Source organism: Carettochelys insculpta, chromosome 15 (assembly GCF_033958435.1).
Source record: "Carettochelys insculpta isolate YL-2023 chromosome 15, ASM3395843v1, whole genome shotgun sequence".
Lineage (NCBI taxonomy): Eukaryota > Metazoa > Chordata > Testudines > Carettochelyidae > Carettochelys > Carettochelys insculpta.
The window spans coordinates 38,747,777-38,766,216 of NC_134151.1; the positions used below are offsets into that span (position 1 = coordinate 38,747,777).

Sequence of the window (18,440 nt, forward strand, 5' to 3'; positions counted from 1 at the left end):
ATCCCAGCAAACATCGCGCGAACAGGAGCGCCAGGCGGGGCCGCTTGACTTCCGCTCGCGTACGGTGGCCGAGGAGGGTCTACAGCAGTCACCTTCTTGTGCGGCGAGCGGGGCTGGGTCATGGCTCAGAGCTCCCCGCCGCCCCTTGACCCCAGCAGCGCCCCCATCATGGAGGGCTTCGTCCCCACCCCCCTGCACCGGGAAGCCTTCCGGGCCAAGTTCCTGCGCAAGATCCGCGAGAACCCGCTGGTGCCCATCGGTGAGCGGGGCCGGGGAGCCCTGTGGGGCGAGGGGTAGCTCTGAGAGCAGTGGGGCGAGGGGAGCTCTGGGGGAGGGGAGCTCTGGGGAGCGAGGGGTAGCTCTGAGAGCAGTGGGGGGAGGGGTAGCTCTGAGAGCAGTGTGGGGGGGAGGGGAGCCCTGGGGATTGAGGGGTAGCTCTGAGAGCAGTGGGGCGAGGGGTAGCTCTGAGAGCAGTGGGGGGAGAGGAGCTCGGGGGGAGGGGAGCCCTGGGGAGCGAGGGGTAGCTCTGAGAGCAGTGGGGCTCTGGGGGAGTAGGGGGCGGGGGAGGGGAGGAGAGGGGAGCCCTGGGGGGCGAGGGGTAGCTCTGAGAGCAGTGGGGGGAGGGGAGCCCTGGGGAGCGAGGGGTAGCTCTGAGAGCAGTGGGGCTCTGGGGGAGTAGGGGGCGGGAGAGGGAAGGGAAGGGAAGGGAGGGGAGGGGAGCCCTGGGGGGCGAGGGGTAGCTCTGAGAGCAGTGGGGGGAGGGGAGCTCTGGGGGGCGAGGGGTGGCTCTGAGAGCAGTGGGGCTCTGGGGAAGTGGGGTTCCAGGAATCTGGCGAAACAGGAAGAGTCAGGGGTCGGGGGCTGTAAGGAATTGGGGGATCGGGGAGGGCCAGAAGGGAAGAGGAGGAGTTGGGCTGCTAGATTGAAGGGTGAGGGGACCTAGGAGGCTGGGGAGAGCTGGGGGAGGGGTCCAGAATCGGGGCAGAGCTGATGAGGGGAGCAGGTGAGATGAGTTTCAGGAGCCAGAGCCAAGTGACTGTCCTCCCCCTCCCCAGTCCAGCAACGAGGGTGGTGGAGATGCTCCGGAAATGAGGCAGAACAGGGGGGCGGAGGGGGGGGGGGATCTAGGCCTGATGCCCTCCTGTGTGGGGCATTCTCCCATCCCGTCTAGCCCTGCGGGTGGGGAGAGGGAGCCAAAGCAGGGAACAGAGGTGGAGAGAGGGGAGATTTTGAGGTTTGGAGAAAGCAGGGAGAAAGTGAGGGGTGACACCCTGCCTCAGGTCTTGAACCTGGCCCAACAGACCTCAGCCTGACATCCCCCAAGCCCCCACTAACCTGCTAGTGTTGTTCCTCTGTCCTCTGCAGGCTGCCTCACCACTGCAGGGGCTCTGACGTATGGACTCATTTGCTTCCACAGAGGCAACACTCGCCAATCCCAGCTGATGATGCGAACTCGAGTCGTGGCTCAGGGCTTCACCATTGCTGCCCTCGTGGTGGGGATGGTGGCCACAGCACTGAAATCTCAGAAGTGAGCTGCAGCCCCCTGGAACGGGCAACCCGCCTGTGCTTCATGCACTAGAAATGGACCTTTTGGCCCTGGAGAGAGCGTGCCTCTTGTCCAGCTGGGGGACCATCTCAGTGATGGCGATGATGGAGCGGCTGTTCAAGATCTACTGAGTTCTGGAGTTTTGGAAATGCAGCTAATACACCTGAATGATTCAGCCTAAAACCTGTGAGATTTTCTGACTCTGTGCAGGCTTCTCCTGTCCTAGGGGACCCAGAGGCAGCATCTGCATAAGGCCTTTCCTTCCCTAAATGACCGCTGTCCCTAGCACCCAGCATGCTGCTGGCTACTGAAACCACCGCCTTGGTGACCGCCCCCAGCAGGGAATGGGCTGTGCCAACGCTAAGGCACAGTCTAGTGATGCACTGTTCTGGGCAGTGAGTGGGAGACACTGTGGATGGGACAGAGCAGTCCCTCTCTCTGCGGTTAGAGCCCATTTACCGAGCTCCCAGCCCAGGGCTGGCCTGGACGGTGGGGGTGGTTGATTAGGTTACCGGCCATAAGCCAACTGCACCCATACTTAGTAAAGAGAAAATGACAGCAAGAGTCTGATCAGGGCACTGAATTCCAAAGCAGAGGAGATTGTGACAGGTTCTTGCCTGCTATAGAAAATAACTGCTCTCCTGTTACTGTCATGATGAAGACTAGGACACAGGAACTGCAGCTCCCTAGTTGTTGGGTCAGATAAGTTATGTGGGCTTTTCACTCTTACTTTGGGTGCAGTTTAACTTGTGTGTTGAGTTTTGCTAGACCTTACTGCACCCTGAGTCTCTGATGTCCAACAGGAGTGGTTTTCCTTTTCTCCTGGCTTAAGCTTCCCAGCAGGGAGGTCCACCTGAAAAAGGTCTCTGAACGTCAATCAGGAGGTGTTTAGGATTCACAGTGAATGAGGGGAGTGGGAGCAAGTAGGGGCAAAAATCTCAGTGAAATAGGATCCTTCTTCAGCCAATATTGATGTAACTCCAAAACATTACAGTGCTTAAATCCTTCGACCCCAGCTCTGCATGGCCAACATAGAAAGGGTCTGTTGGATCTAATCATCACGTCTGCTGGGTGTAGTTCCTCCTGTCCTTCCTTCTGGCAGGTGCTTAGTGCAGGAGTCTGAGGAAGAAAGTTGCTGTCAAACCTCCTGCCTAACTGGTGCCTGGGGTCCTGAGCTGAGCAGCTGACAAAAGGAAGGACAGGAGGTGATGCACGCAGCTGGTGCGATCATCTGTGCAGGTTTGTTCCATTGCCATCTTGCGTCCAGGGAGTCTGTGGTGGGGAGGGCCCTGGCTTGCGTCTTAGACGCCAGGAGGGTTCCGGCCCCGTACTGGTAAGCAGAGCCCTGTGGCTTAGAATCTTTGGGAGACAGGGATTGTGGAAGGCAATAGAATAAAGCGGTTTAGAGGCAGGGCTGGGCAGAAGGCAGCCAGGAGACACGCCTGCTGCGTCGGCCTTTGGGACAGACGGGTGAGAGCATGGTGGCTTTGAATGTCAGGGAAGGCTGAAGGGATTGAGGGGTTGGACTGACCAGCGCCTGGGTCATTGTTCAGGGCTCCAAGTGCTGGCCTTGGCTCAGCTCATCTCCCCCAGCCAGGCTCTGCTTGGATCTCAGGTAATGGCACAGCCTCCTGAGAGCTGAGACCCCAGTGCCAGGCATGTTGAGGTCCTCATCTGTGCTGGGGCTAAAGAGAGCTAGGCCAAGCGAACCTCCCCTTGAAAGGAGCCAGTCAATTCAAGCCAGGGGAGCTGGTGCTGTCTTGTTACACCCTGATTCTGCAATGTGGCCTGCAGGAGGCTGGTGCATGCGTCTCTGTTCACAGGCGAGATGCTGAAGTATGAATGGAGTGAGACTCCCTGCTCTGGGCAAACCAGCTGACTGCAAGGGCAGCAGCAGAGCCATGTGGGGAAACCCCAACCCAAAGCAAAGTCCTGATTAGCTCTCAGCTTCCCCGAGGCTGGGCATTGAGCAGCCAGCCTGAGCTGCGCCCGCAGCAACTGTGGCTAGCCAAGCTGTAGCATGAGCCCAGTTCCTGCCCCACCCAGCTCCCTCCTCACGCTCGGCAGGGGAGCTGCGGTGGATTCCTACCCTCGCCTAGAAAGAAAGCGAGCAGCTGCTCCTTGCCGGGTTGGAGTCATGTCAGTTTATTTGTAACAGGTAGTTTTACAAGGTCACAGAAACCAAAGCCAGGGAGCGGGGGGGGGACGCAGCACAGCCCCAGGCACAGCGCACCCCAGAGCCGCCACCTGCGACGGAGGAGGAACCGGATCCAGGCCCCCTGCAAAGCAGCAGTTCCAGCTATTCCCGCAAGGGCCTGTGCCCTGCTGGCAATGGGTGGGTAACGGCCAGGCCCTGCTTCCTGCTGGTAGGGGAGGGGACTCTCCCTTGAACTAGCAGGACTGGGCTGCCATCCTGCCCACACAAACAGCCTGCCCGGCCCGCCTGCCACAAGCATGAAAAGTCAGAGCCCCCCCTCCATCCGCGCAAGCGCTGGGCCCGTTCCCAGGCTGCTGCTGTACAGATCTGGGCAGCGGGGGGCAACCCTAACTGCACCGCAGGGCCAAGCTGCAGCCGGCGAACTTGGCAGCCATGGCCAATCAGCTCGCGGCCCAGGCTCGGGGTGCAGCGTCTGCCTGTGCCTGCCGCGCTGGTGGCTGAGGGACCGGGCCCCGAGCTCCCGGCCAGGGTCTGCTCCCAGCCTGCTTCCCCACCCACGCTCCAGGCCTGGGCCCTTGGCGAGGGCCCCAGCAGCGCTGCCGCCCAGGTGCAGCAGGAGTGGGACCGGGCCCCGAGCTCCCGGCCAGGGTCTGCTCCCAGCCTGCTTCCCCACCCACGCTCCAGGCCTGGGCCCCGCCACTCCTGCCCTGGGGGCTGCCCTGGCCACACCAGCACCTCAGCAGGTGCAGGTGGTGGGGAGCTGAGCCCCCTCCTCACAGGGCAGCACTCGGGGCAGGAGAGCCCAGTCCCTCTACTGGCGCTCCCCTTACTGCCCCCCCAGGCACCCGCTCCTCCCCCATTCCCCTTACTGCTCCCCTTACTGCCCCCCCGGCACCTGCCCCTCCCCCGCTCCCCTTACTGCCCCCCCCACGCTCCCCTTACTGCCTCAGCTGCCCCCCCAGGCACTCCCCTTACTGCCCCACCTGGCACCCGCCCCCCCAGCACTCCCCTTACTGCCTCAGCTGCCCCCTACCTCCAGCACGCCCCTTACTGCCCCACCCTGCACTCACCCCCCAGCAGTCTCCTTACCGCCTCGGCTGCCCCCCCAGCACCCACCCCCCCAGCACCTTCCTTACTGCCTCGGCCGCCCCCTCAGCACTCTCCTTACTGTCCCGGCTGCCGCAGGCCCTTGCTGCCCAGGGCCCAGCAGTGGGTTGGAGGGGGCAGAGCATTTCTCAGGGAGGAGCTGGCCCAAGTGGGGCCGGGGGGAGGCTCTCCCAACACGTGCAGACAGGCATCTCTGAGCCCCTCCCTCCCAGCCCCCTGCCCTTCGACACAGAGGTGGCACCAAAGCCGCCCAGCAGCACGTGCTCAAGGGAGGGCCAGGAAGCTCCCCTGGGGGTGGCTCCTCCTGGCCTTGCTCCATCAAACCCACTGAGATGCCCTCGGCATCTTGGGATAGCCACAGCCTGGGCAGGCCCAGCCCGTGAGCGCCGCGATCTCCTGCGGCGAGGAGTTCCGCAGGGCCGCTCCCCCTGCAGTTCCACTGCCACAGCATCATACTAGCCCAGGGCGGGGGGCAGCTGCTCCCCATGCTCCACCTGACTCCCCTCTTCTCTGCCACCTTGCGTCCTCACAGCTGGGCAGCCGCACAAGGCCAAGGGCCCAAGAGAGCTGGGACCAGGCAGCCTGGCTCCCTGCCCCACACGAGGACACAGGCACCCCTCCCTCCCCATGCTACTGCCACGCACCCCAGGCGGGAGGCAGCAGGCTCGCTCCCACGCGGGGCTCGGCTCCCCACTCTGTGGGCAGAGGCTGGACATGGGAGGGGCAGAGGTGCAGGAGTCAGGGAGCAGGTGGGCCAGAAGACCCCAGGATCAATTGCTGTCAGACACCTGCGCCTGCCCCACGGGTGTGGGGGGGAGCCCAGGCCGCCGCCCAGGGAACCACCATGGTAATAAATAAGTGTAAAAAGAGACCAATGCACCTTTAAGCAAAGGAGAACCAGGGAGGGTTACAGCCAGCGACCCAGCCAGGCACCCCAGGGAGCAGCGGGAGCGGAGGCAGGGCGGCGGCGCCCCGGCTGGTGTCCAGGCGAGCCAGCTGGCAGGGGAGTGCCCGGGGCCCGCCCCACCCCCTGCTCTTTGGTAGCGCGGAGCAGGCCGCTAGCGGGACAGGGGCGCCTGTTTGAGGGAGATGAGCACCGAGCGCATCCGCGACACATCCTTGCATTGCTTGCTGCTCTTGGGGTTGAAGTCGCACAGCTGGGCCACCTTCTCCCACTCTGTGCCAGGGCTGTCCTCCTTGGACTCCTTCAGGAAGGCTTCCTCGGAGGCCCTGCGGGAGACGGGGGAAGTCAGGCCCTGAAGGAGAAAGGGCTGCGGGCTCACCCCTCCTGAGATCAGGGACGTTCCTCTTGGGTAGGACCTCAGGTCTGACACACCCTCTTCGCCCCCAGCTCCTCTCCTCTCCTCGGACTGGGCAATGCCCCCTCCTTTGGGGCCACACAGGCCTGGCCGCTGGGGGGCAGAACGAGGGGAGATCAGGGGCCCCAGCCAGCTGCGCCCCGCAGGAGAGATGAGCAGCCCACACGCATCTCCCCTTTGCTCTGGGGTGCGGGAGATGTCGGTAGCCCAATGTCACACACAGCAGCCTTGGGACCAGCCTGGCCACTGCTACTTGACAGCCCCAGAGCCAGCCTGGGGCCAGCCCTGCCCTGGAGAGAGGGAACATCTGTTCGCTGGGCTGGGCCAGCCAACCAGGCACCCCGCCAGCCTGGAAACTATCCCCCTCTCCAGCCAATGGCTCATGCTTCCAGCTCTGCAGGTCAGAGGCCCCTGGCTCCCATGCCCCTGGGTCCCACTGCAAGCAAGGCTATTACAAACCTAGGCAGAGCTGTCTGCAAGGCTGCCCACCACGCTCAGCCTCCCCGCTAGGGCCAGCACTCAGCTGGGAGGTCGCCCGGCCAGCCCTGGGAGGCTGGTGCAGACCTCTCCCAGGGACACCAGCCCGGTCTCCCAGCATGGGGGTGGGCTCTTGAGGGGGCAGCTCCCCCAGGGGCACGATCCAGACCCCCAGTCGCCTCTTGTCAATCTGCTAGAGGACGTGCTCAGCTGGGCAGCCCCACCCCCAAGGCCAAGCACCCGGGATCCCCCCTCGGGGCAGCGCGGGGCTCTGAGGTTCGGAACCCCCCAGGGCCCTCTTCGGAAAGGACAGAGACAGCAGGTGAGACGTACACGAAGCCGATCACGTCGGCATCCGGCTGCTGGTAAAAGGCTTTGTCAGCGATCCTAGCAGAGAGCAGAGGCAGAGCGGCCAGGCAGGCAGAAGGTTAGAGAGAGAGAGCTGGGTTAGTCCTTCTGCAGCGCGAGGGACCCTGGAGCTGAGCAGCTCACCGGGCTCCTGGCAGCAGGGCAGATACACAGAGCCCCCGGGCAAGGCAGGCAGTGAAATCGGACGGACTCCATGCTTGAATCCCCACAGAAACCATCACCTTGCAGCATCCCGCTGGGAAGAGACCGGCCAGAGCGAGCACCCCGCCGGCGCTTTCCTGACAAAGGTCCCCACGACCACTCTGCTGAGCATCCCACCGCAGCCGGGGACTGAGGTACCACTGACAGTAACTAAAGCTGGAGAGGGGCACTGTGGAGCTGGCATCGGGTGCGGGGGAATCAGCCCCCAGCACCTCCTCTGGCTGCACCCAGGAGCGAGAAGCTCCCAGTGCCCCAGCCACCCCGCGCCCTCACCCTACCTGTTGTTAACTCGGTTCTTCTCCACCTGCTCGTTCTGACGCACGTGCCACTCCTCCAGGTCCTTCCTGGCCTTGTCACGCCACTCCTGCTCCAGCGCCTTGGAAGCAGCGTCTAGCACACCGGCAGCAGAGTCAGCCGGCAGCCAGACAGCAGCCAGCCCCACCCCCAGCCCAGCCTGGGACAACTCCCCTGCCCTGCTGGGGAGGAGACCAGATGCAGACAGAACCGTCCAGGCAGCAGAGCTGTGTGTCCTGTGGGGGATCCCCCCCGCCACGCACTGGGCAGATGCTCATGTCACCAGAGCAGGCTGCTGCTCCAGGACAAGGTGGCAAGGACATCCCACCCTGCCAGCTACTTCGCGTGGCCAATGGGCTCCGCAACCCCCACGGACTAGGCCCCTGGGCATGGCCACCTGCCTGGGACCCTCTCCCCCACCGCTGGCAGCAGCGCTCCCTCTGCACAAACCAAGCGGCGCGCAAGGAGGCCTCAGCAAAAGCAGTGCTGCCTGCCGGGGGCTGGGACTGCTGAGAGCCTGGCCTGTGTGCCAGAGCCCAGCCGCAGCCAGGGAAGGTGAGCCAGAGGGGAGGGCCCGGCTGTCTCCTCCAGGTGGCTGCTGGGAGGCTGGCAATGGGCCGTAGGTAGCCAAGGGTGGAAAGTGCCCAGGCCTGCCGAGCTGCAGGCAGGAGCCACCTGCCCACTCACCCAGCTCCTGCAGCCGCTTCTTCTGCTCCTCCCGCCATCGGCGGATGCTCTCGGGCTCCTGGGTGAGCCAGTCAGCCTGGGCGACGGCCGCGTAGGCATCCCTGGGGCCGTTGGCTTCCTGCAGGACACAAGCACGGCCCATGAGAGTGTCTTCGGCAGCCCCTGCCCGCCCCCAGACCCGGTGCCAGCACGGCGCAGCTGTTGGGGCGGAGGAGACCCCCCAATGGACGTCCTGCAGGGGGTAAAGTGTGATATCCACCTCCTGCCAGTGACGCCCCCCCCGCCCACCTGGTCTGACCCCGCGTGTCCCCTGAGTAGAGTGCCAAGGGGGAGACACCAGGGGCCCCTGAGGCCAGCTCGTATGCACCAGGCTGGCACCGTCTGGCAGCTCCGCATCCCACCGGCCTCCTGCCAAGAGCCCCTCACCGGCACAGCCCTACAGAACTCGCCATTCGCTGCCAACATAACTCTCAGGCCCGCCCGCCACGCCCCCACTGCAGCTGCTCTAGGGCAGGGCTACGGGCAGGGGGGCCTTTGTGACGTCGCCGTGATGTCAGAGTCACGCTGATGGGACATGGTCCTGCCACTGCTCCCTCCACCCCTCCCCTGCCTGGAACCGGATGCCCTGGTCTCTGGGCCTGCCGTCACACTGCTGGCTTCACACGTGCCCTGGGGGAGGAGCCTGGTGCCCCCCAAGCCCCAGAGGGAGGGGCTGGGCACACTTACAATGCCAAGGGTCTTACAGCTACAGCCAGGCGGGCGGGGGACAGCTGGAGCCCCAGCTCAGCCCTGGGACCTGCCAGGCAGAGCTGTTCTGCCTTTATATCGCTTCAGCCCCACACCCCCTCCAGTCCAGGCAAGTCCCTCTGCCAGCCCCACACGGCCATGGGGCCCAGCGGGGGCGGCTCCCACAGAGACCCCAGGCAGGTCCAGCCCCACACGGCCGTGGGGCCCAGCGGGGGCGGCTCCCCATCACTGCCAGGTTCAAAGGGATGAGGCTGCAGGTCCCTGTCCTGGAGAGAGGGTGGTGCTTTGGGCCCTCGCCTGCAGCCGGTCCCAGAGCCCCCCGGGCGTGGTGAGGGGCTGCCGGGCAGAGCTGCCATTCAAAGCTGCCCAGCAGGCCAGCACCCGAGGGCCGAGCACTGAAGTCTCCGGGCAACACAGGTGCTCGGCCCTGCGCGGAGCCAGCCACGACGGGGTGGGGCGTGCGCTCTGCCCCCAGCCGGCTGGCGGGACTGCGCTCCTCCCTGGATCACAGCGAGTGGCTTCCAGCCCTGCTCTCCCCAGGTCCGGTTAAGTCCGTCCCGCTGTTGGGGATCACCCCCCGCCAGCCTGGCAGTCCTGCCCCCCCATTCAGCTCCTGCAGGCCGTCCCAGCTCCGGGCCCTTTGCCCACTGCAGCTCCCAGCACCCCCCCGCCCCCCGCACTGGAGCAAAGACCCAGCAGGGGAAAGGTGGAGGCTTTAACCCAGCCCGCGCAGTCAGGCACCCCCAGGATGGTGCTGCTCAGTCCAGGTCTGCCCCAGCCAGACAAGGCAGCCAGGGAGCCCCTCGCTTGACACTGCCACACCAGGGGCGCAGGCAGGATGCAAACCCGCTGGCTGACGCTGCCTGAGGCAGGACAGGGCGGAGGGGCTGGCTCTCACCTGAAAGACGTCCCCGTTCACAGTCGCTCCACCGTCCTGGAGCCCAGCTGCACGGGAGACAAGAGAGAACGCCATCACCCAGCTGTTGGCAGCTCCTGAGCGCCCCAAGCCTGCTGCTTTCCGCTTGCCTTACCATTGCCGCGGCAGCGCCATGGGCAGGGCGAGAGGGGAGCCGAGAGCTCGAGGCTGACAGGCGCTGGGGCCAGCACAGAGGGGGGCTGAGTCAGAAGTGATGGGCGCCCGCAGAACAGCCCGGCTGGGGCTGCCTAGGGCGGGGGGAGGGATTTTAAGTTGCCACATTGGAGTTTAAAGCCCTTATGGCAGAGGGACCCCAGCCCTGGTTCCAGCAGAGACATCCCTGAACCGCCTGCTGGCAGGAATCTGGCCTCTTCCACCTGCTCCTATCTCACAGAGCTGGAAGGGACCTTGACAGTATCAGGTCCAGTCCCCGTCCTCCCTGCAGGACCAGGCACCATCCCTGGCAGGTTTTTTTTTTGTTTTTAATCTCTTTCCCCCAGGTCCCTAAATGGCCCCTCAAGGGCTGAACTCACAGCCCCGGGTTTAGCAGGCCAGTGCTCAAACCATTGAGCTCTTCCTCCCCTGGGCTTCGTGCGAACCCCTCTCTCCCCGCACCACAACTCCCCCTAGACACATTTGTTCCAGATGGCTCCTGGGTGTATTTGTATCTTTCTGATGCTTTTCCTGGTGCTTCATCTTATCTAGTGATTAGCGCAATTGCAGGGCTCTGCTCCCACGCAGCCAGGCCGGGAGGCTGGCCAGGTTTAAGTGGCACTGACTGTTATTAAAACTATTAGTAGTAGCCACAAATATGCCCTCATCTTGCAAACATTCCAACCAGATGCCAGGCCCCTGAGCTGTCAGGTCAGACATGGGTACGTGCAACTGATCACTCAGAGGGACAATCAGATGATCCCCTCCAACCAGCTCCTGGGAATCCCAAACAAAGGCTTGACTTCACTTTGCCTGTGCTATACAGGGAAGTAGGCAGGACAGAGCTTCCAGGGGAGGGTCCCAGAGCCCTTGGCAAGGCAGCCTGCAGATGGGCTGCGCTGCCAGCCAGGCACCGGGGATGGCGCTTCTATTAGGGCCACATGCGGGGGTCAGCTGCTGTGTCTCTCACCCTGCATGCCCCTACTCCATTAAAAGGTGAACCCCGCTGCTGTAAGAAAGCTGTTGGCCAGCAGGAAGCAGAGGAGGAGATAAGGAGGAAAGACCTTGGGAGAAAGGAGGTTGCGCATCCTATCTGGATTAAGTGTAAAAACTAGGGTGAACCGTCTCCAAGCGTGCGTCAGCGAAGGTGACGGTGGGCGATGGCTGCATTCATCTACCGGGGAAGCAAACAGAGTGACGGATTTGCGGGTTCTTTATCAGACCCTGCGTCATCCTGGTAGAGGAACACACTGTGATAGCCCCGGGTGGGATGACTGCTTAGTTTTAGGCAGTCAGACACGCTTAGAGCAATTGTATAAAATATAATTTGGCCTGTGGACTTAGAGGGAATGTCAGCGTCGGCCGTCTCCCTTATCCACGATTTCTAATCCTGCTAATAATTCCAACAGAGGTGAAGGGCACGTGGGGGCAAAGGGGAGCCAGATTCCAGCCAGCCTTGATGGCCCTGGAGGTGTAACAGAACACCCAGGGGAGGCCCCTGCCTCCCTCTAGTGGGCTCCGGGCTCTCTCCAGGTGACATGCAGGTCTGCAGCCGAGATGGACTCCTGTGTGCTGGGAGAACAACAAGAAGTCCTGTGGCACCTTACAGACTAACAGATATTTTGGAGCATGAGCTTTTGTGGGCAAAGACGTGTGGGTCTCTGCCCACGAAAGCTTCTGCTCCAAAATATCTGTTAGTCTGTAAGGTGCCACAAGACTTCTTGTTGTTCTCGAAGCTACAAACTAACACGGCTACTCCTCCGATCCTGTGTGCTGGGTTCACACTGCCAGTGCAGCTGGGCCTGGCTCAGACCATCCATGGGCCTCTCAGCAACTTTCCTGGGAACCCGGTAACTTCGCAGCTGCAGCCTGGCTGAGCTCGGGCCTCTACGGGAGGGGAGGTGGGGACAGACAGCAGGACACAAGGGCAGGCTTAAGAACATAAGAACATAAGAACATAAGAATGGCCATACTGGGTCAGACCAAAGGTCCATCAAGCCCAGCATCCCATCTGCCGACGGTGGCCAATGCCAGGTGCCCCAGAGAAGGAGAACAGAAGACAAGTGATTTATCTCCTGCCATCCATCTCCTGCCCTTGTTATGAAGGCTAGGGCACCATACTTTATCCCTGGCTAATAGCCATTTATGGACCTGACCTGCAAAAATTTATCAAGCTCTTTTTTAAACCCTAATAGAGTCCTGGCCTTCACAGCCTCCTCGGGCAAGGAGTTCCACAGGTTGACTGTGCGCTGTGTGAAGAAAAATTTCCTTTTATTAGTTTTGAACCTACTACCCATCAATTTCATTTGGTGTCCCCTAGTTCTTGTATTATGGGAAAAGGTAAATAATTTTTCTATATTCACTTTCTCCACACCATTCATGATTTTATATACCTCTATCATATCGCCCCTCAATCGCCTCTTTTCCAAACTGAAAAGTCCCAGTCTCTCTAGCCTCTCCCCATATGGGACCCTTTCCAAGCCCCTAATCATCTTAGTCGCCCTTTTCTGAACCTTTTCTAATGCCAATATATCTTTTTTGAGGTGAGGGGACCACATCTGCACGCAGTACTCGAGATGTGGGCGTACCATAGTTTTATATAGGGGAAGTATGATATCTTTTGTCTTATTATCGATCCCTTTTTTAATAATTCCTAACATCCTATTTGCCTTACTAACTGCCGCTGCACACTGCGTGGATGTCTTCAGAGAACTATCCACTATAACTCCAAGATCCCTTTCCTGATCTGTCGTAGCTAAATTTGACCCCATCATGTAGTACGTGTAATTTGGGTTATTTTTTCCAACATGCATTACCTTACACTTACCCACATTAAATTTCATTTGCCATTTTGCTGCCCAATCACTCAGTTTGCTGAGATCTCCTTGTAGTTCTTCACAATCCCTTTTGCTTTTGACTGTCCTGAACAACTTGGTGTCATCTGCAAACTTTGCCACCTCACTGCTTACCTCATTTTCTAGATCATTGATGAACAAGTTGAACAGGATCGGTCCCAGGACTGAGCCCTGGGGAACACCACTAGTTACCCCCCTCCATTGTGAAAATTTACCATTTATTCCAACCCTTTGTTTTCTGTCTTTTAACCAATTTCCGATCCATGAAAGGACCTTTCCTCCTATCCCATGACCACCTAATTTACATAAAAGCCTTTGGTGTGGGACCGTGTCAAAGGCTTTCTGGAAATCTAGGTATATTATGTCCACTGGGTGCCCCTTGTCCGCATGTTTATTAACCCCTTCAAAGAATTCTAATAGATTAGACAGACACGACTTCCCTCTGCAGAAACCATGCTGACTTTTGCCCAACAATTCGTGCTCTTCTATGTGCCTTGCAATTTTACTCTTTACTAGTGTTTCTACTAATTTACCTGGTACTGATGTTAAACTTATCGGTCTATAATTGCCAGGATCTCCTCTAGAGCCTTTTTTAAATATTGGTGTTACATTGGCCGTCTTCCAGTCATTTGGTACCAAAGTGGATTTAAAGGATAGGTTACAAACCACTGTTAATAACTCCGCAATTTCACATTTGAGTTCTTTCAGAACCCTTGGGTGAATGCCATCTGGTCCTGGAGACTTGTTACTATTCAGCTTATCAATTAATTCCAAAACCTCCTCTAATGTCACTTCAATCTGAGTGAGTTCCTCAGATTTGTCGCCTAAAAAGGCTGGCTCAGATTTAGGAACCTCTGTAACATCTTCAGCCGTGAAGACTGAAGCAAAGAAATCATTTAATCGCTCCGCAATGGCACTGTCTTCCTTGATCGCTCCTTTTATATCTTTATCATCCAAGGGCCCCACTGCTTTTTTAGCAGGCTTCCTGCTTCTAATGTATTTAAAAAACATTTTACTATTGTTTTTTGAATTTTTGGCTAGCTGTTCCTCAAACTCTTTTTTGGCTTTTCTTACTACATTATGACAGTTAATTTGGGAGTGTTTATGTTCCTTTCTATTTTCCTCACTAGGATTTGACTTCCACTTTTTAAAAGCTGCCCTTTTCTCTCTCACTGCCTTTTTAACATGGCTGTTTAGCCATAAGAAGAGGACTCTGACCTCCCCACTGGACAGCTGCTCCAGCCCCAGCCAGGCCTTAGATCCCCTGCACAGCCACACCCTCCCTTCTCCTCCACCCCCTCACACACCCCTAAGTGGGTGGCTACACCCAGTCCAATGGTTGCGGGATCCTGTCTGGCAGCTTTTCCAGCCACCGCTCCCAATGACTCCAGAGGCCAGGAGTCTGGATGTGCTGAGAACACACCCACTGACCCATCACTCAGTGGAGACAGAGGAGAGCCAGGCCTGTTGCTTACAAGCCCTGATGGGTGTGATAAGCGGTGCATCCCCCTCACAAGCTCACCCCACACGGCCAGCACGAGGGGCCCTTTACTACCTGGCTGAGCCACAGAGCCAGGGCCTCCTCCCTGCCACAGGGGTCAGAGCCAGGCTGCGTGGGACAGCTGCCCTTGCCTTGCTGCTGTCAGACACCAGTTCAGCCGGGGGGCAGGAGCTCGGGGCAGGGTGCCTCGCACTTTGCTGATCAGCAGCAGTGGGAGAGCAGAACCCAAAGCCGGCAGCAGCAGCCCTTACCAGGGCAGCCTGTGACGCTGCCCACTGCGCTCCAGGGGAACCTCAGCTGTGCTCGGGCAGAGCACCAAGGCCTGCACAGACAGGGCTGGAACCCTGAGAGCCGTAATCCGCGGGCGGGCGGGCGGGCGAGGGAGCCCTGGGTACTCACCACAGGGTGGGAAACAGAACCCAGGAGTCCTGGCTCACAGTCGCTCGATCCAAAGGGGTCTGGTCGCACCCTAAAGGCTCGTGACTTTCTCAGGATCCACTTAACCATGGGACCGCGGCCCTGCGGCCAAGACCTCACTTCTTTCTGTGGGGCAAAGCAGCCACTGCCCATCTCCATAGGGCTGCCGGCTGCGCTACCAGCCCACCTCTGATCCCAGACCCTTCCCTGGCCTAGGGCAGCACAGGAGTTCTGCACTCAGAGCAAGCCCTCTCCCCACAGCACGGCGCGACACCCCAGGCCGGGGTACCCCACACGCCCCCAGCGGGGGCCCCAGGCTGCATCCAGCCTCCCGCTCTCACCCCGCATCTCCGGGTCCTGCCCCGGACCCCCGTCGGCCGCGCCGAAGCCCTCGTCATTCTCGATGCCGGCGATCTCGCTCTCCTGCTGGGCCAGGAAGGCGGCGGCCGGGTCCTCCTCCGCGGCGCCGCTCTCCGACGAGGAGAAGAAGCCGAAGTCGTCGGCCATGCTGGCGCCGCCGGACCGGGCGCGGGGCGGGGCCGCTGTCACTGCGGCGGCGTCGGGCGGAGCCGAGCCGAGCCGAGCCGGTCCGGGGCCAGACCGAGCCACCGGGGGCGGGGCCAAGCCGAGGGGGCGGGGCCGGGCCTCCCTGCAGCTCAGGGGGCACAGCCCGAGCCAGCGGGCACCAGGGAGCCCCGGCCCTGCGCCTCCGCACACAGCCGGCGGGATCGCGACCCTGGGCCGCAGGAACCTGCCCTGGCTGCACCGGGCGGGGGGCCTCCCCGTGGCGGCCCGGCCCCCCGCAGCAAGCCGACCTGCTCCCAGCTCATCGTCCCTGCTCCCGTCTCCGCGCAGCTCTACGCGGAGCGCTCAGAGCCCGCACGGCTCCCGGCCCCAGCAGCCCCGGCTCGGGCAGCTACTCCCACGTGCCCCACGGCGGCCAACGTGTTCGGCCCGCACTGGGATTTACTGGGGGGGGCGGGGGGCTGTACGAGCGGCCCAGGACCCCCGTCCCACGGAGAGCCCAGGCTGGGGCGGGAGTCACACTGGAACCACGTGCTCCGAAGTCGGGAGCGGCCTTCGGGCACGTCCGGCCATTTCCGTGCCCAGTTCGGGAACTTCCGCCAGCGGTCCTGCGACACCTGCCGGCGAGCGGGCATTTCCGGACGCTCCCGAGTGCGGTTCGGGCATCTCCGGATGGCGCTCGGCCGTTTCCGGCTGGCCCCGAGAAGCGGCGGTTAGCGACGCGTCTGGCCAGTCCGACAAGCGCGGAGCCAGCGCCCCCCTCCCGCGTCGCCGCCAGGGCGGAAGTGCGGGTGGCGTGTTACGTCAGTTCCGGAGAGTGACGGAGCGGCGGGTCAGAGGCAGCAGCAAAATGGCGGCGCCTGAGGAGCGCGAGCTGACGGCGGAGCAGACAGAGAAGCTGCTGCAGTTCCAGGTGCCGGCCGCGGGGAGCGACGGGCGGGGCCCGGCCAGCTCCGACCTGCCCGTCGGGGCCTCTCTCCGAGCGGCCCTGAGCTGCACCGCGCCGCGGGCTCGAGCCGGGGCCGGGGCCGGGGCTGGTTTGCGCGCGAGGGCCCCCGGGCTGTGCGGCCCCCGGCGCTCGGAACAGGGCCTCGCCTTCCCGGCGGGCCGCCCGCGAGCAGGTGCGCTGCCCCCCCCGCCCCACGCCCGCGCTGCCCCGGCGGGTGCGGCGCGCAGGGCTCGGCTCTGTACCGGCTCCGCCGCGGGCGCTCCGGCGCCTTAGGAAGGCGGCGAGAGGGGAACGAGTCCGTGCACCTGCCCGCGGGCGGATCCCCCGCCCCAGCCCCAGCCCCAGCCCCGACCGCCCCGGCCTCCTCAGCTGCCCGGTCTTGCACAGCCCTGGCGCGCTGGCCCGTGGGGGGCGGAAGCTCTCCGTGGGCGCGACCCAGCGGGCAGCTTCTTTGGAGCTTAATCGTTCGCTGCCCTAGGCAAGTTTCTGGCTTTACCTTTAAAGGGCCCCTTCGCATAAGGGAATCTGGCCTAGAACGCGCCAGCCCGGAGCCGCTTGTCAGCCGCGGGTTTTGCTTGAACTACGCGGTTTTTGGTTTGTGTAGGTCGGTGGTGGGCACCTGGGTGAAATGCATCACACTGGGCTGCCACCTGCAGACCCGGGCTGTCCCTCTGCCCCCCACATCACTAGGGCGCTGGAGTTCCCCTTCCTACGGCTTTGTTTCTCTCCCGGCGCTTTTGGAGTGCTGCCGATAACGTGACCTGCTCTCTGCCTCTGCTCCTCTGCCTTCCTCCCACTGTTAGAATCCCACAGATCAGACGTTCATGAAGTTCCAGCTCTGGGAGGGGTGAGGACAGAGTATGGATGTTAAAGCGTACGGCTTACTGGTTAGAGTTAACTGGTAGGGGCTGAAGCAGTTCCCACAGACTGTGGCCAGGAGTTGCTTCAGGGCCACTCCAGGCAGGCCAGAGTAGGCCTGTCCACGGTGGCCCTGGGGAGGCAGGCTGGAGTGGTCCTCCTGCCACAGACTGGGCCTGCTCTGGCCTGATTTGAGTGCCTTTGCCCCTGTGTGTGTGTGAGAGAGAGAGAGAGAGAGAGAGAGAGAGAGAGAGACACACACACACACACACACACACACACACACACACACACACACACACACACACACACACACACACACACACACACACACACACACACACACACACACACACACACACACACACACACACACACACACACACACACACACACACACACACACACACACACACACACACACACAGTCGGTGGAGACTGATCTAGCAGTGTCAAAGTGCCCCCTACCTGCATGAGCACCGCGAGAAGAGATGTTCCAGAGGGCCAGAGCAGCTCGAGTGCACTGTGTGTGGCAGTGCTGTTGGACCCTCCCCACACATACACCTGTTTAAGTGGTTAACCAATTAAATGGAATCTAACATCCCTAGGATGGAGCACAAATCAGGTGATTTGTATGCTCCAAACATGCTGGGAGGGAGAAGCAGATAAGTGCTGGACTCTAGTTCCCTAGTGTGTGAGAAGGGCAGGGGATGAGGGCACTGGGGAGAGGCAGGTGGAATCCCAGTGCTCTCTGGGCTAGTGCTGCCCAATGAGGTAAAGGAGGGACACTTATGTGGCCATCCACTACTGATAGTTGCCCCACCCTGGCATAGGTTCTTATCCTGCACTCGTCAGGACAGAATGTACATTAGTTACGTGCTTTAGTAACTAGGACATACCTTGTAGAAATGTAGCCAGTCTTCTTTTAAGATTCTTACACGGGGAGAATCTGTAACCCAAATAGCCTTCCAAATATAATTTGCATGTAAACTGATTCAGTTTTGTCATCGTGAATCTACAGACAACTCCAGTGCTGGTGCTACTGCTGCTTCTGAATTTTGTTATGCAGCAAAGTGGCAATTGAGAAACCAATTAGTTTAATTGCAGCTATTCATAAACCTGTTAGCAGTAGCAAAACTAAGTACAGTAAAGATTTTGTTATTGTAAATATTAATTATAATTTCAATTGGGTGCTCTTTGTAAAGCCATGAATTATAGTCTAAGCACTGAGGCTGTTGCTCCTGGACCATGCTGATTGTCTTTCTTAACCCTACCTTTTCAACCTTCTGCTCTTCAATATCCACTGTTTAGTCAGTATTGTTCAGCAGGTGCCTCAAATGGTACAACTACTTTGCATTTCA

General features: G+C 60.6%; 3 protein-coding genes across 4 annotated transcripts in view; 2 read left to right on the plus strand and 1 right to left on the minus strand.

Annotated features, from left to right (window-relative positions):
- The first annotated feature begins 56 nt into the window (after positions 1–56).
- HIGD2A (HIG1 hypoxia inducible domain family member 2A) lies at positions 57–1,729 on the plus strand. Its single transcript, XM_075009671.1, has 2 exons — positions 57–259; positions 1,366–1,729. The coding sequence occupies exons 1-2, from the start codon at positions 121–123 to the stop codon at positions 1,530–1,532; spliced, it is 306 nt and encodes a 101-aa protein (XP_074865772.1). The 5' UTR covers positions 57–120; the 3' UTR covers positions 1,533–1,729.
- A 4,140-nt stretch (positions 1,730–5,869) lies between these two features.
- CLTB (clathrin light chain B) lies at positions 5,870–10,951 on the minus strand. Its single transcript, XM_075010110.1, has 7 exons — positions 10,945–10,951; positions 9,937–9,999; positions 9,804–9,850; positions 8,159–8,276; positions 7,456–7,567; positions 6,941–6,994; positions 5,870–6,041 (listed from the first exon to the last, which is right to left on the minus strand). The coding sequence occupies exons 1-7, from the start codon at positions 10,949–10,951 to the stop codon at positions 5,870–5,872; spliced, it is 573 nt and encodes a 190-aa protein (XP_074866211.1).
- A 4,140-nt stretch (positions 10,952–15,091) lies between these two features.
- FAF2 (Fas associated factor family member 2) overlaps positions 15,092–18,440 on the plus strand; it is a 34,753-nt gene continuing 31,404 nt past the window's right edge. For both annotated transcript variants that reach the window (XM_075009432.1, XM_075009433.1), the window contains exon 1: positions 15,092–16,185. In XM_075009432.1, coding sequence (XP_074865533.1) covers positions 15,151–16,185 — 1,035 coding nt within the window. In that variant the 5' untranslated portion in view covers positions 15,092–15,150. The remainder of the gene's footprint in view (positions 16,186–18,440) is intronic.

Coding starts and splice junctions, on each gene's coding strand:
- HIGD2A (XM_075009671.1), top strand. CDS start 121: ATGGCTCAGAGCTCCCCGCCGCCCCTTGACCCCAGCAGCGCCCCCATC. Junction 260..1,365: donor GAACCCGCTGGTGCCCATCG/GTGAGCGGGGCC, acceptor TGTCCTCTGCAG/GCTGCCTCACCACTGCAGGG.
- CLTB (XM_075010110.1), bottom strand. Junction 8,277..9,803: donor TGAACGGGGACGTCTTTCAG/GTGAGAGCCAGC, acceptor TGTGTCCTGCAG/GAAGCCAACGGCCCCAGGGA. Junction 6,995..7,455: donor AAGAACCGAGTTAACAACAG/GTAGGGTGAGGG, acceptor GCTCTCTGCTAG/GATCGCTGACAAAGCCTTTT.